The sequence below is a fragment of the Haliotis rufescens genome, unplaced genomic scaffold, assembly GCF_023055435.1.
Source record: "Haliotis rufescens isolate VD_foot unplaced genomic scaffold, xgHalRufe1.0.p SCAF_4, whole genome shotgun sequence".
Lineage (NCBI taxonomy): Eukaryota > Metazoa > Mollusca > Gastropoda > Lepetellida > Haliotidae > Haliotis > Haliotis rufescens.
In genome coordinates this window covers 38,102,838-38,123,136 of record NW_025964112.1, presented here as the reverse complement: position 1 = coordinate 38,123,136, position 20,299 = coordinate 38,102,838, and the positions used below count along the sequence as shown (strand labels likewise).

Below are 20,299 nucleotides of genomic sequence, written 5' to 3'. Positions count from 1 at the left end.
CACAGAAAAAACAAAGTGCAAGCTTTAGTAAGAATCAGTTACATGGATTCATACCGTTTGATCTTTGGTTTCTCGATTCATAACTCGAACTGAAAAATATTTACAGTCAATCCCTAAATATATATATACCAGTAACACTTTATATATTCTATAAACTTTTTATCTTTGATACACATATATTCTGACTTACATCTGACGTCATATCTTTGCGAGATAGTGGTCCAGTCTTCACTTCCTTGATGGTCAGGTTCCCATCTTCCTCTCGACACCTTTACATATATTTTAGTTATAAGGTAAACAGCATCTTAAACTTGACGGCATAAAACTTAACTTTTACATCAATGAATTTTCATGTGGATCAAGATAAGCAACTTTAAAAAGTCACACGAAGCACATGCAATAATGATGTCACTGACTCTACAGCATTGTTGATGTCATGTAAATACATAAATACGTAAATACTATTGAAGTAATGTTTGTTGACATTACAATGTATAAGTAATAATGGCAACATTACAGGTGTCTACCAGTTGATTTTGTTTGTTTCGAGTTTGGAACAGACAATCCAGTGATTGACATAGTGAGCATCGATCTACGCAGTTGGGATACGATGACATGCATCAACCAAGTCAGCAAGCCTGACCACCTGATCGACTAATTCGAACCCAGATCTTCACGGGTCATCTACAGTAACAATGTGAATATATTTACACTTACGAGAATAGTTTCATATTTTCTGCACTCTTCCTTTCAAACAGATTATCAGTGGCAACAGCATCTGAGGCTTTGACCTGGGACTTCTCATTCAGAGGGAGATGCTGCTCAAACAGCTGCAGGAAAATATGTCGGGTTATAGCACTTATAGATAGATGATACAATTTTCATACATTTTTCCAGTCTTCTCCTATAATCGAACAATAGTTATCATTGTTAATAATTCTAAGTTTACTACCTCTATTACATATCTGCCATAAATCCTGTATTTTGGCTTCAATCACACCAACTAAAATGTTCAGATTTTCAAAAGACGTCCTCTTCACTGTCAATTATACACAATTAGTTGCCGCCAAGTAGTCTTGTAACTACCCAGTTTTCTCCTATAATTCATATTTCTCAATAAGCGTTTGAACATATGCTTGTCAAGCATTAAAAATTAAACTGAATTTATACACTTTTTAAACAGAAAATTATAGAAATACCCTACCAGCAACAATTATCTAAACATTTACATATTACCGTATTCGACGTAATAAGTGCCCACAGCGATATTTGCTAATATATTGGCTTGTGAACAATCCCAATTAGCACCCCTTTCAATTGATCAGTGTACACTTATTTATTCATGTATAATACGCACTCGTGTGTTTTATGCACCCTTAATTATGGGCAATTATACGCACAGACTTTTCTTTTGTATCATTTCAGGCTGTAGGCATAAACCACGAAATATATGATCTTTCAACTCTGTCTTCCTCACCAAAATTATATTTTAATAAGAGCCCCCTATTTCTAATTTTGAGAGCGCTCTGAGCGCTTATTACGTCGAATACGGTAAACACTAAAGAAGTTCAATATTCAGTTTCATTTATTTTTAGACACTAACAAATTTTGATATTCAATTTTAATCATGTTTTTGTTTTTGATCCCGGCAATATTTGAATCTTTGGTCAACAAAATCAAAACAACCTAACTTGGTGAACTGCTTTTGAAGCGAAGGGTTGAGTACAAGCACAAAAAGATACATACAATATGGGGATACTTTGCTACTTTTATCACATTGGGACCCTCTATGTCACAAACCTTTTTCTCATCTGCTGTCATCTTCTCTTCTTGTCCATCTTCGATCGCGACGACAATACCCCCTGGGCGCTCATCACGCAGAGACCGGGCATGTTCCAGGGCCTGCAACCAGGAAGAACACAAATCAAAATCTGCTTTAAAAAATGTCTTTGTGTATTTGTAAGCAAAAATTGCAATATTATTGTTTGGAAAAGAGTAAAGAGTAAAGAGTAAGTGAATGTTGTACGCCAGCCAGTATTTTTATTGTATGTGAATATTCAAATCTGGGTCAGGCAAACCAAAGGCTGATAGCATGAACATGGCCAACGCCTTCAGAGTATAATGACACTTCCAGCCAAGACACATTAAGATCCGGGTTAGAATAGGTCTTCAGTAACCCATGCTTGCCGTAAGAGGTGACTATGCTTGGTTGGTGGTCAGGCTTGCTAACTTGGTTGATGCATGTCATCGTGTCCCAAATGCAGGGATTGATGCTCATGATATCAATCACCTGATTGTCTTGAGTAGAATTGATTATTTACAGACCGCCGTCATATAGCTGGAATATTGCTGACAAACAAACAAACATTGTAACAATCTGACCCTTACTTTACAACAAGAAAGTGATTGGAGAAGATGCATGTACTGTCCTGTCATCAAGTCTTATTATATTGGAGACATATTCACTATGTCACCACAGCTAAACAAAGCTTACTGCATTGTTCACACACAGATCACCGAGATTAAACTTGGTTATTATGCCACTTTCTTGAGTCAAATTTATCATTCATCTGTAATAGTAAAACAGGATTATTTCCTGCCACTGTGCTTACAAACAACCTTCAGCTCAGAGTAGCCGACTCACCTTGAAGTTTTCTTTCCGGGAGCTCTCATTTCCCACCCACACAAAGAGGACCTTACCAAGGTCAAGGATGTAGGCGTCACCATGGTTCATGCTCTGCCAGCTGATATCAACCTGTATCACACACATGAAGTTGTACAATATATACACTGTAACACATTACAGACACATGTTATTTTCTTGCAAATTGTTTGCAACACTGTATAGAAAAAAGCACATTAAAGTTCTAACTCTCAGGCACAATATAGTAATAATTAAATAAGTGGAGTAAGATTGAACACAGTCTTAATTTGCTAGTGCTTTCAACTCGTACCACGTACGAGACTCATCAGGCCATAACTGAATAACGGACATGAAGTGGTAACATATAGTTACGTGACGTCATAACATTTAGGAGAACTATGACGTCACAATACCAAGGTGACAATGTCTGTATTGTCTTGTTTATAAACTCATATATAACTGCATGGAAGCTATTATTGAAAACTTTGACGTTTGAAGAAAGTTTGTTCACTACTGCTTGATATCTGACAACAAATTTAACTTATTGTGTATGGATTAATCATCACGCCCCGTTCATCAACCTGGGGATGTGATATTTTCTGTCAGCTTGGATCAGGTTAAGGAAGAACCATACCTGTGTAATGCGGAGGTTCCTCTTGCCTTTCACCTGGTACATGCGTATCTGGAATGTGTTGTCTACATGGTTGAAGCCAGACTTGTGGCCTCCCTCAATAGTCCTGAAACAGAGCGACAGAACTTTTGCATTAACAGTTCATTAGAGAACCTCACCTGAGTGTCTTTTGATATCAAATATACCAACATGAGTCCATAAAAGTTTTAGAAAACCTTTATTGATGAGGGCAAGATTCTATTAATCATCTAAAATCATTCCTACAAGTTTTTAGTTTGTAAACAGCAATAACCTGTGGCGTGAGTGTAAAAGGTTCAGTTACCAAGCTTCAGAGACAGAGAGATTAGTGAGTCATTTGCTGGTGACATCATGGTAACTGATGAATTCACAATGGATACATGGCTTTTAAACACCGAAAATTAATTGACATATTTTATACAGAAAGAGTTCGGCCAGGGAAGTAGACAAGTGTGAGAGGGACTGACTTGAGCCCCTTGGAGAAGTAGCTGAGGAAAAGTTCCGACTCCTTGCCCTCCACCTCCCGGTGCTGGACAGGTGCCCCTCCCAGGAAGTCATCGAGTTCCACAGTCTTGTACGCTGCTGCTCCTGCCTCATCCTGCAACACACACACACTTGCTTTATCACAGATTCATCTAAACCTGTATCATGTGTATTCAGCCACAAATCTTCAGCAAATGTCAGTCAAATTTCCCAATTTGGAAATAAAAATGTCCCAATTAATATTAATATAGATATAACTAATGTTGACTTGTACGAGTATTTCAATGATGAGGCTTAAATTACTATTGCATTGTAGATGATGTTAAAATCCTAATTTTAGATAAAATAACAATGTAGATCCCAATTACCTGCCAAGAGCACTTAGTTTGTAATTCTAGATTAATTCCACTTTAAAGCACCATAACTTGCTGTGAGTGAGAGAATTCTTTGAACAGTATTTCCATGATGTGACTGTGTACCAGTCTAATGGTGAGGGAAGCACAACATGACACGATTGGTATACTACTTGGAAGGATCCCTAACAGGACGAATCAGGGACAAAAACCTGGATCAACTGATCCTAGCACGACTAAGGGATGCAACTTGGTGCAGTGAATGGCAGTCGTGTTAAAGGGAGTTTACCACTTTTAACAGTATTTCAGTTATATCACGATGTATCAGCTTACTGTGGGAGGAAAGCACGAAGTGATGCAAATCTCAGACATTTACCACTTTGGTGAAACTTATGAATACAGGCATGGTGCAGAGAGACCTAGAACCATAAGTAGGGCAAACCGATATTTGAACCTGCAATCAAAGGTTTCTGGCATGCCTGAGTGATGCACAGTGATGTACAGTAAATTGCAGCACCTTAGGTGACTTGGCCACCAGTGACCCCGTTAGTATTAGAAGCCAATGTGAATAGGTACTGAAACACGACTTTGGAAGAGGAGGAGGAGAAATGGGGCTTAACGTTGCGACTTAAAGATTACTGCACTTATATAGCGACGTGCATGCACATGTGTGTGTGTCTGCTTGTAACTAGTCCGGACCGATGCCCATTCATAGTGCTAGCCCACTGAGATACCATGCCGCATTAATACCCCACTCAGCCCCTTAATGCCAAGCTCCAGACAGGGTAACAAGAAGTACCATCTTTTAACGTCTTTAGGTATGAAGCGGCCGGGGATCGAACCCCAGACCTTCCGCTCTCCGGGCAGACGCTCTACCACTAGACCATGGAATTGGTCCACGCCTTTGGAGTACAATGACATGCTATCAACAAAGTCACCTATAATGGCCATCGATTCAGTAAGTCACCTCATACGACATGAATAGGTTGCTGGGGACCTATTCCAGCTCGGAATCCCCACAAGGTTGCAGTGTCAGAAGCCTACCTGTGATGTCTTGCTGCCCAGCCAGAAGTGGATGTTCTGCTCCAGTCTCTGCCCCTTCACCTCTCTCATCTGAAACACACAGTTCTGCATGCTGTAAAACTACACAACCTGATACAACTCCTCGAACACAACACTGGCTACATGGAAAATCAGAGTACGATCTATTGCAGCATCCAGTTTCTATACTCACTGTCAAAAGAATCGTGAATACCATATATGTTGGTTTATATATGAAGACTTACTCATATTCAAGAGATATTAGATTGATTTGATGCACAAATGAACATCCTGGTATGTTGTGTGAACTGATGCTCATGAACGCATCACATGTGACGTCATAGATCCATGACTCAAGATGCCCCATTTGTCTCGTGCAGGATTAGCGTGAAAAGTTTGAAAATCACGAGCAGCATCGTGAAATAAGAATAAAGACACTTGTTAGTTTTGTCATTAATTGGTACACAATGGAAACATCTCTCCTTAACAAACATACTTCTCTATATGGTTTTATGTTTCTATGGTTCACATTTCAATTGGGAGTGAGTATATTTGGTGATAATGAATGTGTGCCTACCTGTGACTCACCCTCACTGGAGAGAGTTTGCATTTGATTATACCACAGTCAGCAATATAACAGATATATCACAGCTATTAGTGGGTATCACACAGCCAGTGATTGATGACATCAGCAATGATTATTTATTTGTTGTCGAACACCTCACTCAGCAATATTGCAGCAACATGATGGCAGCTTGTATATGATAAATCGAATCCGGATAATCCAGTGATTGATATTATGAGTAACTGTACACGTCAGTGGGATATGATAGCACGCTATTAACCAAGTCACCGAGTCTGACCATCCGATCAGTGAGGTCACATAAAGGTCACATTGTAACCCGGAAACCCGGGTAGCATAAGCAATGATCTATGTATGATGTATGAAGACACAATCGGACAGGTCACCAACTGTAACCATTTCAGTCTGGAAAGTTGCAAACAAGAACCGCCACAGACACTTACAAAACATGAAACTCATGTACTCAGGAACTATATTGAGGAAAGCCAAAAATGATGCAGGTCCTTGACGGTTCCCATGGGTATGGTGCGGACAAACCTAGAGACATAATCAGGGTGAGTCTGGGATTCAAACCCTTGAATCTTGGTTTCTGGCACACCCGAAGATACAACTGTGACCTGTCACCCATCCCCCAAATTCAAAGACTGTTCATGGACAGAATCCTCTGCTTGAATTAAGACATTGTTAGTGTTCAGGAAACGGTTTCTAAATAATGCATATGTGAATTACAAAAAAAATATGAAAAAGAACAGATAAATGCAATTGATATTCACTCTGGACAACTTAAAAACTTTCACCAAAATATATGAAAATGATAATTTTTGTTAAAATACCAAAACCAATATTGTTCTCGAATATCCTCTAAAAAGTTCTATTATCAAGAGATTACATCACTCCAATTCAACACTGGATTTAATAGCAGCTGTTGTTTGGATCAATGCTATTCAAGATATATATATTTACCAATGAGGGCTGTTTGCTGAAGCAATACTGCGTATTTACTGAACGCATGTGTTTTGTATACATAATATCTTATAGTTAAACTTCATCATTGGAAACATATCCTATGACCCTGGTGTCACTGGAAGAAACACATCTATCTTGTGTACTGTTTATATTTTTGTGTGTATTTTTTGCTCAACAAAGCAGTCAGCAATATTCCAGCTATATAATGGCGTCATGTAAATAATCAAGCCTGGACCAGACAATCCAGTAATTGATATTGTGAACACCGTACAAAATTTACCCATGTGGGGAATCAAACCCAGTCTTCCCATGACGAGCAAATGCTTCATCCACCCGGGTACTCCTCCACCCCTTGCATGTATCAACATTAAAAGGTAAAAACATTTACAAACAAAACCATTTGACCTAAAAATATATTACTTTCCCAGTACATATCATGCATATTAGAAACAAACAGAGTACTTATACATATTTCCGAGGACCAAGTACATTGATTATCTAATTTTTGTCTTGGTCAGGCCCACAGGAGAGAGAGAGAGATATGGGGATTTTACGTTCGCTTTCCAACTTTATGGGTATTTGGCACACAGGAAGGCTCACACAAAAATCCCTTCCCTTATTTACAGATTAATTTGTCTGAAGAACTATACTGATTGGATTTGAGGTTCAGTAATTTGCTAAGATAATAGTAACAATAATAATCATAATAGGTCATATAATAACATGAAAATCTGAAAATGATGCTTCAGTGAGTGAGTGGGTGAACTGGATTTTAGTGCTGCTTTGAACAGTATTCCAATTATATCACAGTGTGTCAGCTTAATGTGGAAGGAAAGCCTGAAGTAATGCAGTTCTCAGATGTTTACTACTATGGAGAAACCCATGAACACGGGTATGGTGCTGATAAACCTTGAAACATAATTGGGGTGTACACAGGGATACCAACCCACAATCATAGGTTCCTGGTGTGTCCAAGGGATGCAACTCTGGACGGCAAATTATGGCGCCTTAGACATTTGGGCCACCCTACCCTCTGATTAACCTATCTGGTGATAATGGTGATATTAATGTCAATTAATCTATCAATGTCAAGAATAAAACACATTACTTGAACTGCAAAAACTGCAAAAATAATATACACTGTATAATTGAACAAAGGATAACCTGAAACCCCAAAATTATTTTGTAAAGTTAAAATAAAACATATCATGTTCCCCTTTGAACTTCCTTTGAGCACAGGTGTGTGAAACAACATGAAAGAGTAGGCTGTCTACACAGGTGGCAACTAATCACCTCCTGCATCTTTATATCACTATGTCCTATGTGGAGGTGGGCTTGGTGCGAGACACACACAACTATCTGAAGTCAGACACAAGCCTTCTTAAGTGTAAGGGTGAAGGTAGTGTAAAGGAAGCTAAAAGGAAGACACATCATTACACTATAGTGTGCAATATCCTACTCACTATCTGTAGTCTGGATCTCCTCCTGGCCCTCACCGTGCACTCTACAGTGCATTATGCTGTTTACTATCTGCTGAGTGTTAACCATGTGCATTGTTCTGTTAACCAAGTGCATTATCCTGATTACTATCTGCTGGGTGTGCATTATCCTGTTTACTATCTGCTGAGTGTGCATTATCCTGCTTACAATCTGCTGGATGTGCATTATCCTGCTTACAATCTGCTGGATGTGCATTATCCTGCTTACAATCTGCTGGGTGTGCATTATCCTGTTTACTATCTGCTGGATGTGCATTATCCTGTTTACAATCTGCTGGGTGTGCATTATCCTGTTTACAATCTGCTGAGTGTGCATTATCCTGCTTACAATCTGCTGGGTGTGCATTATCCTGTTTACTATCTGCTGGATGTGCATTATCCAGTTTACAATCTGCTTGGTGTGCATTATCCAGTTTACTATCTGCTTAGTGTGCATTATCCTGCTTACAATCTGCTGGGTGTGCATTATCCTGTTTACAATCTGCTGGATGTGCATTATCCTGCTTACTATCTGCTGGGTGTGCATTATCCAGTTTACTATCTGCTGAGTGTGCATTATCCTGCTTACAATCTGCTGGGTGTGCATTATCCTGTTTACTATCTGCTGGGTGTGCATTATCCTGCTGGATGTGCATTATCCTGCTTACTATCTGCTGGGTGTGCATTATCCAGTTTACTATCTGCTGAGTGTGCATTATCCTGCTTACAATCTCCTGGGTGTGCATTATCCAGTTTACTATCTGCTGAGTGTGCATTATCCTGCCTACAATCTGCTGGATGTGCATTATCCTGTTTACTATCTGCTGAGTGTGCATTATCCGGTTTACTATCTGCTGAGTGTGCATTATCCTGCTTACAATCTGCTGGATGTGCATTATCCTGTTTACTATCTGCTGAGTGTGCATTATCCTGCTTACAATCTGCTGGATGTGCATTATCCTGTTTACTACCTGCTGAGTGTGCATTATCCTGATTACTATCTGCTGAGTGTGCATTATCCGGTTTACTATCTGCTGAGTTTGCATTATCCAGTTTACTATCTGCTGGGTGTGCATTATCCTGTTTACTATCTGCTGAGTGTGCATTATCCGGTTTACTATCTGCTGAGTTTGCATTATCCAGTTTACTATCTGCTGAGTGTGCATTATCCTGCTTACTATCTGCTGAGTGTGCATTATCCTGCTTACAATCTGCTGAATGTGCATTATCCTGTTTACTATCTGCTGGGTGTGCATTATCCTGTTTACTATCTGCTGGGTGTGCATTATCCAGTTCCCTATCTGTAGTTTCGATCTCCTAACCTGACACCCACTGTGCAGTGATCTGACTTGGGGACAAACAGGTGCTTTGTGAACATGTACAATATTTAACGTTTACATTATCCTTTACCATGTTCCTTCATTGTTCAGTTATCAAAGAAATCCACACAGTAAACAGAACCTTGTCTTGATGACATAATTAGTTTTTGACAGGATATGAATCATCAATAAAGTTGTATTAATGCATTAAATCAGTGTGCAAGTTTTTATCAATTAATATTTCTGACTACCTTCCAAATATGCACATGATGTGCATAATCCTTGGTTTTGGACAACAAAATATGCAAAAATAAAATGACTAGTGCTGCCACCCAACTAAAACAAAGCAAAAAATATTCTTATCCATTACTAGGGAGATAACCCTTCTCCAAAAAGGTTGCCATGGATGCAGGTGTAAACAAAATTGAATTCTAAGAGCAAAGCACCGATATTACCTGTACATTGAGTCCCCGAGGACTCTGTCCGTGGGCAGTTAGCTGTCAGGTTAAAATCAGTCATGCAATGATTCCATTATAATGTCTGCATTTCACTACGTATTCATTAAGCCAGATACACACACTTCCGTCAGGTTCATAATGAGTGAGCGAGTATGGTTTTACGCCGCTTTTAGCAATATTCCAGCTATATCACGGCTGGGGGACACCAGAAATGGGCTTCACACATTGTACCCATGTGGGTAATCGAACCCATGCCTCTGGCATGATGAACAACCACTTTAACCACTAGGCTACCCCACCGCCCTCAGGTTCATAAGTACTAACATTAAATAAGGCAATGTTAAAGCATTGTAACTATTTCTCCTGTACTGCTACAATTACATAATGTATCAATAAATGCATTATCAGAAATGTAACATTATATAGTCGATTGTCCAGTGTTATATCATATCAACACTAAGGTGCAATAACTGCACTGGACACATTTACCATCATTGCTGAAAGTTCATTAATGATAAATCTCCATATTTGATGCATGATCCCTGACTGATTTTGTTGAGAATAGATATTCATAATAGTGAGTGAGTGAGTGAGTTTGGTTTAACGCCGCTTTTAACAGAATTCCAGTTATATCGCGGCGTGTCAGCTTAATGTGGGAGGAAAGCCCGAAGTGATGCAGGTCTCAGACGTTTACCACTTCGGTGAAACCCACAAGCACGGATATAGTGCTGACAAACCTAGAAACATAATCGGGGCGAACCTGGATTCGACCCCACAGTCATAGGTTTCTGGCGTGCCCAAGGGACACAACTCTGCACAGTAAATCATGGGGCCTTAGATGACTGGGCCACCAATGCCCCTATTCATAATAGAGCTAGTTTGTACTTTATACCAACCAATAGTTATATGTGATGGTGGCATGATGTAATAGTTCGACACCAAGTGACAATTCATTATAAGCTTCTAAAGGACCTGTTGCCAAAAACAATGCAAGGCAAAGTCGCACATTTTATTCTTTTGCAATTGTACCTTTATATTGTGATAACAAGCTCTCAAATATTCTCAGGTTTACTGAAAGCACAGAGAAATACCACACAAAGCATGTCCTGTTAACTGCATTGTTAGCAGTTGAATAGCCAGGATATAATTTACAGTGTGTCATCAATAGGTCTCACTTCTATAAACAAAACCATATTACAATCACATTTTAAAACAAATAATCGATAGTTCTACTCACGCTGAGAATGATATAGGAATCCCCCTTGTAAAACTGACCAATCCTGTCCTTAGGAACCTGGACTGGCTTCATATCCTGAAATACACAGTCAGTAAGCATGTGAGGGAAGGTTGTCTTAGATAACATATCTTCATAACAAAACTTTGCAACCAGGCTTCAACAAGCGTGCCATCTACCAAGGCAAGGGAGTCAACGGACTATAAAAGTCTAGTTTCCACCCACGCTGAACTAGGCTGGAATTTCGAGGTTCACTCGTACCGCCACCAATGGCTCTTACAAGTTATGTCCCTTATATTTGAGAACCTTGACTAAAGACACAAAAAGATTTGGAAAATATCTGTGCCAAGTTGACGGTACATGTTTTGCAAATCCTGCAATCGACCGAAATCTGCAGGGCATTCCCCATGTTGTTTACAAACCGAATGTCAGTTTCGTTGCATGATTTTGATTGGACAATGCATAGACTCAGTAGTCTATCCAAACTGTAACTCCAAAATTTCAGCCTAGTTCAGCAAGGGTGGAAACTGGACTTTTATAGCCAGTTAACTCCCTTGTCTCAGGAAGATGTCAGATGCAAATATTTTTGACCACCAGACAGATGGCAGTGAAAACGTATCAGGACTAGTGATCATAAAATTGATGTGCTCTGACTGGCTGGTGGCAGTTATGAACCATCTGTATTCGTAACCTGATGGCCTTGCCGACCTGCACACAATGATAAATGGTTTGCTATGGTGTTTTTTCCAGTATCAGGAATGTTTTTTTTACAACTTGGTAATTTGTATGTCACTGGTCCTGAGCTACGACAAATGGTCAGCTAGCGTGGGAGTGGTCACAGGTTCAAGCGGCTGTTTGTGGGAATGTTCACTTCTCACTACTGGTTGGTTGTTTGTTAACGCCACACTCAGCAATATTTCAGCTATATGACGGCGGTCTGTAAATACTCAAGTCTCGAAAAGACAATCTAGTGATTGACATCACGCATCAATCCACGCAATTGGGACACGATGACATGCATCAATCAAGTCAGCGAGACTGACCACATGATCCCGTTAGTCGCCTCTTACGAAAAGGTGACTATGCTTGTCGTAAAAGGCAACTAACAGGATCGGGTGGTCAGGCTTGCTGACTTGGTTGATGCATGTCATCGTGTCCCAATTGTGTGGATCAATGCTCATAACATCAATCACTGGATTGTCTGGTTCAGACTTGATTATTTACAGAGTGCTGTCATATAGCTGGAATATTGCTGAGTGGGGCATTAAACAACAAACAAACAAACAAACAAACAAAACACTACTTACCTCAATTCTCCATACAAAGAAGCCTGATCTGTTTGGCGTAACCACGCGGAAGGCGGGGTCGACTTGGCTTCCCATCTTGACGCCTACAGCAAAGAACGTGATTGTAAGGCGTGAGAGTGTGACAAGGGCAATGAGCATGGTGAGTTTGTGGACAAGTGGATGGGTTGATGGGTGGGTGGGTGTATGGCTGTATGGGTGTATGGGTAATTTGGATAAGAGTGAGTTGGTATAAAAAAGTCAAAGCCTTATGTGGAATCAAACTGAGATCTTTGGCCTGGCAAGCAAAAGGTGACTCCACTGGGCTATCACACTAGCAATAAGGCTTCAGTGTGCAATCAATACATTGCCGCGAACACAATCCCGGGTAACGATCTGAGGCTTGCTCCTCTTATTAAATGAGAAATCACAGACTTAGCTGATCAATACCCAGGACATGACAGCTGCATAAAATCATTGTAGGGTCCCATAAACTGCCTGATGTGAATATGGGACATATCAAGTTGTACTCTTCAAACAATAAGGCCACATTCCTGCCAATATTTTCATATTCGATATACTGTAAACTATGTTTATAACGAACACGCTTATAAGGAACTGGCGGATATAACAAACTGTTTTTTGGGTCCCAGCCATTTGCTGTATATATGCTGTATATATGTTTGGAACGAATTACGGTTATAACGAACTAAAATAAGTGGTCCCTTTGAGTTTGTTGTAACTGTAGTTCAACTATTTCTTCTGCTAGGCCAGACGGATTGTTACATGTCTCTGCTCAAATGTCTTGTCTTAAGCATTATTATTGTGGCATGTGATGATGTTTGGTTTATTTGACTTAAGTTGTTTCCGGAATTTTGAGCGTATTAACTTGTAGTTTATTACTATGAGTGATGACAAATGGTTATCGTACAGGACTAATCAAATCAAGCAAGGAATCAAGGATAGAAATCTTATTATTGAAGATAGGTGTGTTAAACTCTGTGTTCAAGATTATGTGCATGCACGAATACATGTGCATGTGGCTGCTTGAACCATGTGTATTAGGCCACTGTTTAAAAAGGATACCCACTCACACAGTATACCAACAGTATACCAACCACTCCTTCTTTATCAACATAATGCCTAACACCAGGCAACCCAACAACAAGTACCATCTTCTAACATCTTTTGGTATGGTTCAAACCACCGATATTACTTCTCTCTAGGCAGATGTTCTATCCAAGAGACCATGGAGGCGGGGTATTATTGAAGGATTGAAGGGTTAAAGCACAACACAGTATCAACAACTGGGAGTTTTAACAAGTAGCTTCTAATAGTACGTTGGTCTTTCCTGATTATGACAGACCGAATTATGATTTTTACAAATCTGAACATGAACTATGCAAAATGAATTACCGGGTACAGGTACAAGACGGATAGGACTTTTGTTTGAACTAGACTGTAATACTAATGGCCGCGGAATAATGGCCTTGCTGGGTAGGCAGTAATTTCCTGGGTTGAAGGTGTATAAATGTATAATACAACAATGCTCTAACTCTTCTACCTCAGCATGTCTAACATGTATTTATCACAGGCATAGCACAAAGGTCATATGATAATGTGGAGTGAGACCCAGAATGCCCCAGATCTTTATTTACAAAAACAAAAAAGAACATGTACATGATGTAAGGCTGACATGTTTTCATTTGTGGAAACTGCATAATGCTACATTGCTAATGCCTTATGGACAGTTTACATTACTGATAAGATATGCAGAGCTCCAGATAAGCTTTTGGTGTTGTGGGTATTTTACCCATGCATTTTAAAATCATTGGGTATCAGTAATTCCATCTGGGTATTCAAATTTCTGTTACCCACCAGTTTTTACACATGTGGGTATTTAAGTTAAATATTTAAAAACACTATTCATCTAGTCCCTGCAAACTGGTGTCGTGTGGGTTCGAGAGCTTTGTAGGACTAAAAAATACCACGATACTTCCACAAGAAAGTGTGATTGCAAATGATCATGATGTAACTGTCATCGTGGAGTTTGGCAAGGTTGACGGAATGCCTGTTTATAATTTCAAAATAAGTTGCTGATTCGCTAATCGAATACGCAGGGTTACTTCACAATATTTTGATGATACGCACAAGTTTTATTTTTGTAGTGAATCTGTAATGTTCGTTGCGTATTTGATACGCTTTGATTTTATTTTACTGCGTATTTCTGCATTTCTGATGCGTATTTTACGCAGATATGCAGCTTATCTGGAGCTCTGGATATGGTAATCAAATTTCACATACATATGTCACTCTAAAAGATAAGCAAGACTCAAGGCCAAGGGAGAAAATTCAGTATGAATGCAATCAATAAAGACCACTAAATACTATAGGAAAATGGCTCGACAAGGCCTGTTTGTTCATAAGCTCTGCTACTGTTTGCATGACATAATGCAACATTGAGCTGTCACTGCTGACAATAGATTATCTTACACATGTTACAGGATGTAATATTGAAAGAAGCATGAATTATTACTCTTAGATCAATACAAATTTCCCCCACTGTCAATAAGTCCACTTCGATAAAGACCTGTTCAAACTGCTACAAGGATGTTCAATAACAGCCATAAAGTCTAGACTTTGGATACTGCATATATACGACATGCAATACAATCAAAATACTCACCAATACAAAAAAGGTAACTAAAAATTGGGATGCTAGGAATCTAAAGAGTGGGCTCCTGTCTACATACATGAGTAGACAGTGATTTATCTTAGGCTGTGATTGAATGAAACTAAACACAGCTTTCATCGGCTCTCTGTATTGAATGAAAACCACTTGTGGGTTTCATGAAATTTGTTGTGAAGTAAATTTGTTATTGCGGTTTGTTATACTTCTTGTCAACCGACACAAACTTTCGAGGTATAGACATGGATCCATATTTAATCAAGACAGTATTTAAGGATGCTGCACATACTCACATATAACAGACATATAGTGTTTGGTCGACACCTATTGGCTGCATGTAGGCACTAAGCTTGCTGCACAGACCAATGGTGGAACCAGTCTAGACATAATCTTTTCAGAGGGTTATAAGAAACCAGTGTGTAATATGCTTATGTTTATAAGCTGATGGAATAAAGTTTGTTTGTTTGTTTGTTGTTTAACGCTGCACTAAGCAATATTCCAGCTATATGGCGGCTGTCTGTAAAATAATCGAATCTGGACCAGACAATCCAGTGATTGACATGTATCAACCATTAGTCGCCATTAGTCGCCTTTTACGACAAGCATAGTCACCTTTTACGGCAAGTATGGGTTGCTGAAGACCTATTCTACCCCAGTCTTCACAGGTCTGATGGAATAAAGTGAGTGAGTGAGTATGGTTTTATGCCGCTTTTAGCAATATTCCAGCAATATCACGGCGGGGGACACCAGAAATTGGCTTCACACATTGTACCTATTTCGGGAATCGAACCCTGGTCTTCGGCGTGATGAGCGAACGCTTTAACCACTAGGCTACCAGACCGCCCCATGATGGAATAAAGAGGGCATATGGAAATATAGCCATACGTTGTTAACTTCTATGTTCAATATAAATACTTCGTACCAACAACTTAAGCCAGAGAGAAAATGTTCACTAACTAAATGATGTCTTTTTTCTTTCCATCAATGTATAACATACACATGAAATGTTGTCAGTATACATGGTGTATAACATACATATGTAATGTTGTCAAGTATACATGGTATATAACACACATATGTAATGTTGTCAAGTAAACATGGTATATAACACACATATGTAATGTTGTCAAGTATGCATGATGTATAACATACATATAAAATGTTCAGAGCTCCAGATAAGCTGCGTATCTGTGTGAAATACGCATCAGAAATGCAGAAATACGCAGTAAAATAAAATCAAAGCGTATCAAATATGAAACGAACATTACAGATACGCTACAAAAATAAAACTTGTGCGTATCATCAAAATATTGTGAAGTAACCCTGCGTATTCGATTAGCAAATCAGCAACTTATCATTGCTTATTTTGAAATTATAAACGGGCATTCCGTCAACCTTGCCAAACTCCACGATGACAGTTACATCATGATCATTTGCAATCACACTTTCTTGTGGAAGTATCGTGGTATTTTTGAGTCCTATAAAGCTCTCGAACCCACACGACACCAGTTTGCAGGGACTAGATGAATAGTGTTTTTAAATATTTAACTTAAATACCCACATGTGTAAAAACTGGTGGGTAACAGAAATTTGAATACCCAGATGGAATTACTGATACCCAATGATTTTAAAATGCATGGGTAAAATACCCACAACACCAAAAGCTTATCTGGAGATCTGATGTTGTCAGTATACATAGTGTATAACATACATATGTAATGTTGTGAAGTATACATGATGTATAACATACATATGAAATGTCAGTATACATGGTGTATAACATACATGTGTAATGTTGTTAGTATACATGGTGTATAACACATATGTAATGTTGTCAAGTATACATGGTGTATAACACACATATGTAATGTTGTCAAGTATACATGGTGTATAACACACATATGTAATGTTGTCAAGTATGCATGATGTATAACATGTATAAAATGTTGTCAGTATACATGGTGTATAACATACATATGTAATGTTGTCAGTATACATGGTGTATAACATACATATAAAATGTTGTCAAGTATACATGGTGTATAACATACATATGTAATGTTGTCAAGTATACATGGTGTATAACATACATATGTAATGTTGTCAAGTATACATGGTGTATAACACACATATGTAATGTTGTTAAGTATACATGGTATATAACACACATATGTAATGTTGTCAAGTATACATGGTGTATAACATACATATGTAATGTTGTCAAGTATATATGGTGTATAACATACATATGTAATGTTGTCAAGTATACATGGTGTATAACATACATATGTAATGTTGTCAAGTATACATGGTGTATAACATACATATGTAATGTTGTCAAGTATACATGGTGTATAACATACATATGTAATGTTGTCAAGAATACATGGTGTATAACATACATATGTAATGTTGTCAAGTATACATGGTGTATAACACATATGTAATGTTGTCAAGTATACATGGTATATAACGCACATATGTAATGTTGTCAAGTATACATGGTGTATAACATACATATGTTATGTTGTCAAGTATACATGGTGTATAACATACATATGTAATGTTGTCAGTATACATGGTGTATAACATACATATAAAATGTTATACAATCAATAACATGGTGTATAACATACATATGTAATGTTTTCAAGTATACATGGTGTATAACATACATATGTAATGTTGTCAAGTATACATGGTGTATAACATACATATGTAATGTTGTCAAGTATACATGGTGTATAACATACATATTTAATGTTGTCAAGTATACATGGTGTATAACATACATATTTAATGTTGTCAAGTATACATGGTGTATAACATACATATGTACATGATGTAATGTTGTCAAATATACATGGTGTATAACACACGTATGTAATGTTGTCAAGTCTGATTACCTACCATTTTTAGGGTAGCTGCCCTTGCCTGACAATGTAAACATCACGGAACTGTATTGTGCTGGTAAGTCTATTTCCAAGTTGTTCTGCTAGGTTAATACCATCAAACCTCACAACAAGTGGCAGATATTCCTCATGCACTCCAGAAATACTTCATAGATCTCAAAAAGACACTGACGAGGTCTTTTAAACAGGTTTCTTGAATTAACAACAAAATAAATTGCAGAAATTCTGCACAATCATCTATATTTCAACTTGTGCTCTTGTCAATTCATCAAAATCTTGGTAATGCTATATATAAATATGTAATCCAAGATGAATATGTCAACACCACTTGTCCCCTTCAGTCCACATGGCTTATCACAACAGTCGTGGCATGTACACCCATGACGATACAGGGAAAACCAACAGAAATATGTCTAGGTCGATTCCAGCCGAGTGGCCACTCCTAATCCTATCAGCAACCTCTAGAGCCAATGGGCTGCACTTCTGTTGCCTGTAATCTGTAAACCTTATGGCAGGAAATAATAGGCTAAGTCGTTTTGCTTTTGTTTTGCTACTGACATGCTTCACTTCCCAGGTGGAGATGAAACGTGCGAGAACGTGAACTGTTACGTTTACTCTTCAATATTTATAGCTCTGAGCAACAAACTGACAGTATGGACACGAGGAGGATGTGGAGTTACAGCTCATTTTTCTCTTCAGTAATGTTAAGCTTTAATTTTTCTCATACTGTGGACAAGCTGACTTAACTATTCTAAAAAGTATAAAGTTAATATGTAAAGTAGAAACATTTGTGTTTCAGATCAGTTTAACACTAGAAGGAGATATTTGTTCTAAATGCTTTAGTGTGTGTCTTTGGAGTCAATATCTTCATGATGCATATTTAAGCTACGTTGATCTTTCCAAATCCTAGTTGCTAATGCTTGTAAGCTTTAAGATTATTGTCTATCCAATGTTGGAGATTTGTTTGGTTAGCAAAGGATAAAACTATTTTGCTGTTTAACGCCATGTGAGTGTTGGTTTTTGAACATGCCATCTCAATATTCCCATGCATCAACAACCATGTCTGTGTTACCTCCCTTTGACCATGTTGACATACCCGGTAATCATTTTTTAATGAGGACAACTTTATGATGCATCATTTGTGTAGATTTTTTTTTTATTTCAACATTGTTCAATATTGAAAAGGCCCTTTAATGACTTAGGCCAAGGCAAATTATTTTTGTGTGTTTTATCGTTTGTTGTTGTTCAATTGACTTGAGGTTTATTTTCTTCTCAAAACTCTAGAAATAACATACTTTACTCAAAAATGTTTAAAGTGTCTAGTAAACAGAGAATCTTTACTATTTTACAAAAAAATAAAAAGGCATATACAGTAGGCTCATCCACAAAACAAGAAAAATACATTTTCTTATTACATATTATCCTTCTGGTTTATAGAAATGTAAGCATCCAAATATTTACATATCTTTCTTAATTACATATTATCCTTCTGGTTTATAGAAATGTAAGCATCCAAATATTTACATATCTTTCTTTATTACATATTATCCTTCTGGTTTATAGAAATGTAAGCATCCAAATATTTACATATCTTTCTTAATTACATATTATCCTTCTGGTTTATAGAAATGTAAGCATCCAAATATTTACATATCTTTCTTTATTACATATTATCCTTCTGGTTTATGGAAATGGAAGAACTCAAATATTTACATACTTGAAGTTTTGTTTTGTGTAGAATCAAGTGATGCTGTCCCCTGTAGTGTGACAGTCACTGACCCGTGATGCAGCGTGAAACATTATGTCCTATTGAGTAATCCAGTGACAATACCACACCCAGTCAAAGCCCTACCTGCAGACAATCCGATATTACCAGTGATGCTGTAACACCTGAATGTTGTTAACGACGGGCACCTGGGTGACAGGTAATTCTGCCTCAGGACACCACTATACCGGGGGCTTCCATATAAATACCAGGCCTAACTTCTTTTGAAATTACCAAATCAATTACAGATAACAAAGACATGGGAAAAGCTATCTTTGAATTCCTTTGGACATTCTCTCCAAGTTACCCACTGAGGGTCCTTTAGAGGCAAAGTGTTGGTCCTGAAGACAAAGATAAGCACTTGCCCTCTGAAACCCTCTGATTATCCAAGGGCATTTAACTCTTACCTAACTCTGGGCATGATTTAACATGCATAAAAATA

The 20,299-nt window shown here is 38.1% G+C and overlaps 1 protein-coding gene across 10 annotated transcripts in view; it reads right to left on the bottom strand.

Annotated features, from left to right (window-relative positions):
- Positions 1-20,299, bottom strand: part of LOC124134685 (advillin-like) — a 55,726-nt gene that overhangs the window by 15,981 nt on the left and 19,446 nt on the right. For 7 of the 10 annotated variants that reach the window (XR_007218152.1, XR_007218153.1, XR_007218155.1 and 4 more), the window contains exons 1-11: positions 18,091-18,207; positions 12,516-12,598; positions 11,212-11,286; positions 9,972-10,013; positions 5,174-5,242; positions 3,761-3,891; positions 3,279-3,381; positions 2,645-2,755; positions 1,801-1,902; positions 718-830; positions 191-269 (exon numbers count right to left, since the gene is read on the bottom strand). Coding sequence is in view for 4 of the 10 variants with exons in the window: in XM_048382676.1 (XP_048238633.1) it covers positions 191-269; positions 718-830; positions 1,801-1,902; positions 2,645-2,755; positions 3,279-3,381; positions 3,761-3,891; positions 5,174-5,242; positions 9,972-10,013; positions 11,212-11,286; positions 12,516-12,598; positions 18,091-18,130 (948 nt within the window). In the remaining 6 variants the exon portion in view is untranslated. Of the gene's footprint in view, positions 1-190; positions 270-717; positions 831-1,800; positions 1,903-2,644; positions 2,756-3,278; positions 3,382-3,760; positions 3,892-5,173; positions 5,243-9,971; positions 10,014-11,211; positions 11,287-12,515; positions 12,599-18,090; positions 18,208-20,299 lie in introns of those variants that run through there. The other 3 variants (XM_048382678.1, XM_048382677.1, XM_048382679.1) reach the window with 3 other exon arrangements.